Source organism: Hoplias malabaricus, chromosome 4 (genome assembly GCF_029633855.1).
Source record: "Hoplias malabaricus isolate fHopMal1 chromosome 4, fHopMal1.hap1, whole genome shotgun sequence".
Taxonomy (NCBI): Eukaryota; Metazoa; Chordata; class Actinopteri; order Characiformes; family Erythrinidae; genus Hoplias; species Hoplias malabaricus.
The window spans coordinates 36,624,433-36,633,731 of NC_089803.1; the positions used below are offsets into that span (position 1 = coordinate 36,624,433).

The 9,299-nt window shown below is 39.1% G+C and overlaps 1 protein-coding gene across 1 annotated transcript; it reads right to left on the minus strand.

Moving 5' to 3' along the window:
* Window positions 1–409: 409 nt before the first annotated feature.
* On the minus strand, window positions 410–8,381 carry epx (eosinophil peroxidase). The gene is made up of 13 exons (XM_066668831.1): window positions 8,364–8,381; window positions 8,121–8,205; window positions 7,330–7,414; window positions 6,893–7,068; window positions 6,593–6,725; window positions 6,011–6,140; window positions 4,449–4,833; window positions 3,839–3,999; window positions 3,402–3,660; window positions 2,284–2,454; window positions 1,654–1,891; window positions 1,208–1,413; window positions 410–639 (listed from the first exon to the last, which is right to left on the minus strand). The coding sequence occupies exons 1-13, from the start codon at window positions 8,379–8,381 to the stop codon at window positions 410–412; spliced, it is 2,277 nt and encodes a 758-aa protein (XP_066524928.1).
* Between the last annotated feature and the right edge of the window lie 918 nt (window positions 8,382–9,299).

Below are 9,299 nucleotides of genomic sequence, written 5' to 3' on the forward strand. Positions count from 1 at the left end.
AACGTCTTAAACTTTAAATGTGCATCTCACACACGTCTGTTCTGCTGTAACTCTACTGCGCTGCTGGTGTGTGCCGCTAACTTCCAGGAACTATTTAGAGGCTCCATGATCTGCTAATGCTATAAAAAAAACTAGTCCATTGCAGTCAACGGAGTTGATTCAAATCTCTCTCTATACACTCTGCTCCATATGAACACAAAGACTTCTTTTAAATGCCATGAAAGCTCCATCATTTTGTTTGGGACAATGTATACCTGAGCAGATGAAGGAGCCTGGTGTGTTGAGGCACTGCAGGTTGGGAGGACAGACATAAGGTTGACTGGAACACTCATCGATATCTATAAAAAAACAACTGTTTTCAATATATTTTAAGTAATATTTCTTTTAGTATAATAACCTGAAGACAGTTTCAAACAAGTACAATATAGTTTTTACTATCTTCAAAGTTAAACACCTTTGCGTTTACATACACACCGTGACAGGTAGGTGGTTGTGGGGTCCATAGGTGTGTGTTGGGGTCACAGGTGACATGTGTAGACCCGAGAAGAAGGTAGCCAGGGGGGCACTGGTACAGAACAGCAGAGTCACACAGTACAGAGAAACCCACCTTCAGACGAGGAATAGAACCACACACTGGATCTAAATAAGGTACAACAAAAAAGGATATTCATTCATTCATTGTCTGTAACTGCTTATCCAGTTTAAGGTCTACCCAGAGCCTACCCAGAATCACTGGGCTTAAGGCTGGAACACATCCTGAGGGGGTGCCAGTCACACACTCACACCTATGGAAGCTTTTTTGAGTCACCAATTCACCTACCAACGTGTGTTTTTGGACCATGGGAGGAAACTAGAGCACCCGGAGAAAACCCACACAGACATGGGGAAAACACACCACACTCCTCACACACAGTCACCCGGAGTGGGGCTTGAACCCACAACCTCCAGGTTCCTGGAGCTGTGTGACTGTGACACTACCTGCTGCACCACCATGCCGCCAAAAAAAAAAAAAAAGATAAGAAAAGGTTCAATAAACTACACTCAACAAATTTTGTAGATGGCCCAATTAATGATCACCCTTCACATGTAGTTTCAAGTCAAAATAGCCATTTTGTACACTCTAGTAAGTTAGACAGAATAAGAAATGTCAAAGGACAGATCCGTCATAGTACCTGTAACAACTATAAACAGTGTCTGTTCTACATACCAGTGTCAGGCTCCTTCCAGGCAGAAAGGTTAAAGTGTTTGAGGTTTGTGCAAGGCAGAAGCTGGTCAGGGTGGAGTGTACGAGTGAAAGGGTCAGAGGGCACCAGACGGATGTGTGTGTTGTCACAGATGATACGAGAGAGTGACACAGTGCGCAATGTGTCTCTCTGAACAAAGCTGAAAACACCCTCTCTTTCCCACCAGTACCTTACAAAGACACAGTAACATTCATATGCCATTAGCATTTTTTCTCTACTCTTACCTTCATATTAGAAATATAATTTCTACTAATTAATATAGAAAATTATAAAGGAAAAGCAATCAGATGTCATGCAAATATGCAAGCATGTTCAATTGGATGTTTGATGGGGTATCTTCTTTAAAATCTATCTATCTAGCTTTGAATAATGGGGTTATTCTCTCACTAATTGTTCTCCTTCTGCTCACCTGTCTCCATCTCTGAGTGCTCGGAACTGTTTGGCCAGCAGGCAGGCTAGCAGAGGCCCAACTCTCCCGCCTGGCAGTGCTGGCTCTGAGATAGCCCCCACCCATAGATCAACATTCTGGGCAGTGCCATACAGACTAAGCAGCTTTTTCGCCAAGCCCACATTTCCTAGAATTCCTATTAATTCTGACTCATTTGCTGGGATTGAGAGGCCACACAGCTGGCGCCATGCACTGTACCCTGTAAAGTAAGAGGGAATGATGGTGATTAAAACTTTTTGAATATGTGAAAAAGTGTAGACAATCTGAAATTGATAGGTAGTTTTTAGCTATTTTGCTGCAGCAAATGCTTCTACTCTACTAGGAAGGCTTAAAAAATAATATGGAATGTTTCTGTGAGAATTATTGCATTCAGGCCCAAGAGAATTACTGAGTTTGTGTTCTGAATCACAACACTATAACTCATCACAAAGGTATTATATGATGCTTAGTGAACATAGTTCCACTACTTGGAAGAGGTCTCTGGATTCGTTTCAATATGTACTGTATATTAAACATTAATGTAAGCAAAAAGTTAACTATGTTCTGCAACTGTTCTGTTAGTTTTAGTTTCATGTGTATGACAGTCAGTACCAGGCAGACCATGGTCTCGTCCTCTCTGCAGGTTTAGAGCACCCAGGTCCAGCGGCAAACCTCCCTGAGCCTGGAACAGCCTTTCAGTCAACTCTTCCACCATCATCTGCTGAGGAGCTTGCAGCTTTGCAGGAGACAACAACAACCCTCGCAGCACTGGATCTATACCACCTACAGAGATAATTCTTCTTACACAAAACAGCATAAAGAGAGTACACGGCCTTTACATAGTTTTGGGATGTGTCTAAACAACCATTTAATCAATCAATCAATTCATCATACATTTGTTTGTTGGTTGGTTTATGATTTTCTCTGTATTACAATGTGTCAACAAACACTTATGTTAAACTTTAGTTGCAACAGGAATACTCATTTAACACCCCATTTTTCTTTTAAAAAATTATAATTCCTGGAGAAATTAATTAAGTGTAGATACAAATTTCATGTTCCAACCAGAGATTACCACTGCTGTTCTTGGAAAGCCACAATCTAACACATCTGACCCACACCTTAAGTTTTTTGAATGTTTTTTGTATGTGTTAAAAAATGAGAGAGAGAGAGAGAAAACTGGGGAAATTACACAAAAAACCTGCATTTTAGCAATGGATGAGAAACTACAACAAGACTGCTGATCATCAGTTGTGCAAAGCCATGCACTTCATATCTAGAATTATGTTTTTAAATAATAACAGATTTCATGTACCATTTCGCAAGGATATGAAATAATAAGAACTGAATAATGTTTAACTACAATGTTATCAATAAACAGAATTCCTTCATTCATTGTCTGTAACCTGGAACCTACCCGGAATCACTGGGCGCAAGGTGGGAACACACCCTGGAGGGGGCGCCAGTCCTTCACAGGGCAACACACCCTCACACCAATGGATACTTTTGAGTCTCCAATCCACCTACCAACGTGTGTTTTTGGACAATGGGAGGAAACCGGAGCACCCGGAGGAAGCCCATGTGGACACAGGGAGAACACACCAAACTCCTCACAGACAGTCACCCGGAGTAGGGCTCGAACCCACAAACCCATGACCCTGGAGCTGTGTGACAACGACACTACCTGCTGCACCACCGTACCACCCCAATAAACAGAATATAAACTTCACCTTCTTCCACTACTCTCCAGGATGCAAACAGTGACTGGTGTAAGGGCAGTGGTGGATATTCAGAGTGGAGCTGATATCCAGGTCCAAGTCGGTTCACCACTGGATGCACAGTCACATGGGCAAAGCGGAAGGCTGCTGTGGAGAAACTGTTGGTGATACTGGGGTCAACCTTAGGGTCATAGCCTTTAAAAGGAGGCATGAGCTCAGAAAGTGCTTTGGGCCCCAGAATACGTGGCAAGTAGTGATCCCATGTCAGGACCTGAGAGAGATCAGTATAAACAAAAAAGGTGTTACTCTACTCAAATATAACTAAATTCTGGATAAAACTTTATAACTCATGTATTTCCCAATCTTGTTTCTGAGGTTCTACATCTTTCATTATCCTATACTCCACTGAAAAACTATACATAACCAACATTGAAAACCACTGCTCTAACCTGATGGACAGCTCCAAGAATTTTCCTGGCCTCTTGATACAGTGTATCTGGGCTCCAGTGTGGGTTGAGTTTATGAAGTTCCTCAGCCAATCTATTATGCTCCCTCAAAAACAACGTGTGTAGAGCTATCATTCCCAAGTGCTCATTGGCTCGTGAGTCTCCTGAAACACACCCAGCACAACACAAAAGACAGAAGAGGCCTACTGACAAATTACACATCTAGTTGTTAGCAAATCAATGAGTAGGGGGTTATACACAAGTTTCCCCTGGAGAGAATACAGCACTGCCTGTCTTACATGGCCTAGGACAGTGGTTCCCAAAGGGGTAGGTGGTGGCGAGAGAGTTTGCAGAACTATTGCAGGGGTGTAATATTTCCACTGTTAAATTGATTGGTGACTATTTTATTTTGTTTTGGAGTGAGGAGGGGATTGAAAATATTGTCATCTACAAAAGGGGGCATTGCCGAAAAACATTTGGGAACCACTGCCCCAGCTTCACTTTTACAAACAAACACTAGTCAAAATTACAAACAAGAGATACGTCTTTAAAATAGTCATTACACGTTAGAGTGTACGTAACAAACTCATTACAAAAATGCCAGTAAACCTACCTGCTTGAAAGCAAAATGTGAGGTTCCCCATGGACGCTGAGCTATTTGCAGTATTTTTTGCTGAGAGTGAGAAGGGCCTGTTCTCTTGGCGGGGGCCACAGGGGTCTAGCTGTGTGCTTGTGCGGGGCAGATAGGGCAGGTATTCGAGGCCATGATCTGAGTGCAGCTGGTTGTGGGAGAGCAGGCCGTGCGGGGAAGTCAGGTTGCGTAAAGAGAGAGCCAGCGTATCTGAACTCCCATATACCATACTGGCATCTACAAAGGCTGTGATGGCATTCAGCTGTTCTCTGTGACGGTTTGCAATTGAAGGACCAACACAACTTGGAGCAGAGCGGAAAAATGGCATACAGCTCTGAACACGAGTCCTAGGGTCAGAGAAAGGGATCTTGGGCGGGGGTTGGGGGGTTGCGAGAGGAAAATTGACAGAGACCGATAGGGAAGCAGAGAGAGAGAGAAATAGACTAGTTGTATACACATTGTCATTATAGATGTATTTGCTCATACAGTTTCAATCAAAAGTTTGGGGACACACTGGTGGCTTAAAAACTTTTTTAATGATTTGGGAGGCTTGGTAGTGTTCATCATACTTCATAAATGTATATTCTAATGATTCATGAATCAGATATAAGCAGGGTTGCTAAAATCTTTTTTATTGACTGAAAAGTTTGAATCAATGTTTGCATGTGTGTGAGGTGGGGGCTGCACCTGGATTGGGAAGCATGGTGTGTCTCTGCTGCACGTTTGTGTACAGTCAGCTCCGGTTCGGAATGAGGTGGTGCTTCGGCTCTGAGGAGTCAGATCGAGGTCATGGTCAATCCACTGACCCCACTCAACTAGCAGGTGAGATAGAGAGAGGTCCAGAGAGATGTTCTCGTTTCTAGTGTACAACACCTCTTGGGACACTGTACGAACCTATACCGTGTGGTTATCACACAAATATATACAAAAACCTGGTTATCACACACGAATATACAATATATATAATTAGCTTTCATATTTTATGTCTAAATAAATTTTCTATTTATAGCATCGACACTGACACTGTTTTATAGGATTTATAGGTTTTTTAAAGTCCTACACTGATGACTCTTTTGATTGTGTTTACTTGTTACTAATTTTACACATATTCTTTCACATTTTTCATGGACAATCCATAATGCTTACATTTTTCCCAAGGATAACATTTCTTACCTGAATCTGTTGATTTTGCAGTCATGTCATTCCAATTACTTTTTCACTTCAAAACACTCACTAAACAGGTGTTATGGCATCTTGTATTATGTGTTTGAAATACTTCTTTTTCTCCTGTAATCCCTAAATCCTAGGCCTATTATGTAGCACTAAACGGTAGACTTGCTATACATAAAATTCTAAAAATAAATCACTCAGTAACATTTGTGGCACTAATATGTGAACTGTGTTATTATGAAATGAGAAACTGAAATGTACAATGTCCAAATAAGGGCGCATGCTGTTTACAGAAACAGGAAATGGCATGTATATGAGCAGTACAGTTTGCCTGATAATGAAACAATGCAGTGTTATTATAAGAGAGGTCTTACTGGAGGGAGTGTAAAGTTGTGATAGGTATGCTGAGGGTACCAGCCCCTGGGTGCCCCACGAAGATCCTCATATTCAGGCGGAAGCCAGCGGGAATATGGGGTATTGGCCGCCCCCAGTATAGAATTCTGCCTGTAGAAGAATCAAACAGTTCCTTTTCACACACAGCAGAAACCCATCACATAATTACTGCTAAAATACATACATTATACTTTTGTTTGTTGTTGGCTATGTGTGTACACTAGTTTTGTACTGCTCTCTTGTTTTGTTCCTTTGCTTAAGATGTTTTTGAAAAGAAGCTTTACTTTTAATCAAGTAATCATTTAGATTCAGATTCAGAAATACTTTATTGTTCCCAGAGGGAAATTGCTGTTGTTACAGTTGCAACTGTTTATGTATAGAATAAACACTAATAAAAAAAAATAAATAAATAAATAAAAAAGAAGAAATAAAGAAAACAAGAAATTTGCAATATGTACACTTTTACATTCTTAAAAATACAGTAAAGTGGCATTGGCTTTGATAATAAATATAAAATATACTGTATAGATTATTGCACCTCTGCAACATTTTGTGTGAAATACCTGTTGTTGCAGTGGCCTGTAATGGTGCGGTAGCGTTCTGAAAGGCAGTCAGACTTGCACATAGGTTTCTTCATCTCTGTGGAACATCCTGTAGCCTCCAACAAAGTCTCCATGTCCTCGAAACTTAACAGCTCTGACACACACATAAGTCAAATGCAGTGTCCAGATTTTTTCTTACCTGAATAAGAACATGCCCTTCTAAATTGGATAAAGAGACATGAACTATAGTGCATAACTGTTTCACTAGATAATTGGAAGCATATTTGGCCTGAGCCAATATGTTTTTATCTATGTCAGTACCAGTATGATTAGGCCGTGCCATAGTGTGAGTGTAAACCATCTCTCTGATGACCTCCACAGTGTTGTCCAGCAGTTCTGCAGCACTAATATGAGCTCTAGTATGAGAACCTATCTGTTTAAACTGGGCCAACAGGTCAGTGGGCCGAAAAGAACCTTCAGATACGGACATCTTCACTCTGAGAGAGAAACATCACAGCAACTAAACAATATAAAAAGCATGATGATGTAAATTTCTGAACAGTAGCTCAGGCATTCACTATATATAAAAAAATATATATACATACATATTCATCATGTTGTTAAACGTTTACTAATATAAGCTTGACGGTTAAAAAGGTAAACATTGCTCATCTTAAATACAATCAAATGTTAAATCATAAAATGCCATTATAACTTTTTAACTTATTGGATAAAACAAACACAAGCTTCTCTGTTACCTTTCGCTTGTGTGGGCATAAGCAGCATCAGTCAATGCCTTTGCTCTCCTCAAAGCCTCCTGGACAAATGTGGGTCCCACATACACTGTGTACACACACACATTCGGCTTGATTAATCTTAAGCACTGGAAGTTATTGTCAACATGCCAAGTTTATTTTACTAGTTGAATGGGAATATACAGGCGATGTTTCAATATTTCTGCATAATTAATTAAGACATTAAAATATAAACAAACACATTCAGGTTCAGATATAATTTGAAATGTTCCATTCTAGAGAAATATATCTGAGGTTGTGTTGTTCAGAGTGGTGATAGGAACAAGACATTTGAGCAATATGTCTAACAGAAAACTATTGTACAAAATGTTTACATGAAAGAAATGTCTTTTAATCCTTTCACAGTCCATAAATGTTTAATTTGACATCTAGATAAGATCAGATAACAGACATCTGAAAAGATCATTAGAAATATTCAGAGTTTCTCAATAATGAACCAATTGTTAGAACTGTAGTGACTAAACTGAATGTTGAGGCTTTGAGATATCTGAAGTATTCACTTATACACTACTCACTGAGTGTTTGGAGACAACTTGTTTTCTAAAATTAAAATGTTTTCTTAGTCATTTCAGACATTATTTTTATTTACACTTAATCAAGTTCGTATAATACGGCTGTCATTTATGTAACTGAAAATACAACAATTAATGCTCATAAAGACCTTTTGTAACTGTGGTTATTATGAGGCTAAAGATTTTTAAAATTATAGCACTGTGGCAAACCATGTTTTCTACCTGTTGAGTTTTTGCCATTAAACTGAGAGGCAAACAGAGGCAGCAAAGACATCATGTATATAAGAGCCACAGAAGAGAAAGGTACCTACAACCAAAACAAGAACAGTTACTCACATGCATAAATAGCTTTTTAACATTAAAACAACTAGTCTGAGAAAGTAATTTAATGCTTCAACATAAATAAAGTCTATTAAGGAGTATACAAACTATAGCAAAATAAGAAAAATAGTTGATAATGCTTACCATGCGAACAGCATCCATTTTCACTGGAAATATTTATAACTGAATACACCAACTACAGCAGTTTTTGCATTAATTTGAACATCCAGTCGTATGTTACATTAAAATTGTTAGACCAAAGAGTGGACAACTGTGTGAGTGGGTCACCTTCAAAAATGATCGGTCATGAAGTTTTCGACTTTTATAGTCTGGCTACAGTTGAAGGCGGTATGTGCAGAATTCTCTTATCTGAGAGCTTGGTGACAACAAACCCACATCAAACAATACCGAACACACTCAAAGACTGCTAAACCCACCCCAATAATTTCACAAGTCAGACCCTGTTCCAAAGTTTATCTAATTAGGTTATCCAACCAATTTTATCTAGGTTACCATGTATATAAAGCTGTTTAAATGAACTTTATTACTAACATTATTATTTTATTATCTTAACCATTACATTAAATATATATAAAAAAACACATACAAAACAAAATCAAGCAGAAACCACATCAACTACACGATACATGATAATACTTCATGAGTAGTAAGTAGATTTACTTACATAACTCAGGTTCTAAGTGTTATGAGTGTTTTGCAGCCAGAATATAACTCAGCTGTGAACAGTGAGATACCAAACAAAATTATGTGAGAACCAAAGCCAGTATTTGTCGTAAATTAAAGATTCTTTTCCCCCACCATCCAAAGTTCAGTCTAATAATCGGATAGTTTTTATGAGTTTTTAATTCCAAACACATTCAGTGATGCTGAGGCCTGATTCCTTATCCACATTACTGCCTTGTACGTATGCTCAGAGATTGTTCCAGTTTTTCACCAGATTTCCTTGACTTCCCCTTTACTTGTGCATGTGAATTATCCTTGAGAAAAATAAGAGGAATAACTTGTACACTATATCAGTTTTTACTGTAAATTATATAAATTAAGTTGTGGCCTCTGAAT

Bases quoted from the DNA above. Each gene is read 5' to 3' on its own strand.
- epx (XM_066668831.1), bottom strand. The intron at 7,069-7,329 runs GTAACAGAGAAG...TTTCTCTCTCAG, and splicing joins TATGCCCACACAAGCGAAAG to AGTGAAGATGTCCGTATCTG. The intron at 3,661-3,838 runs GTTAGAGCAGTG...GATCTCTCTCAG, and splicing joins TTCTTGGAGCTGTCCATCAG to GTCCTGACATGGGATCACTA.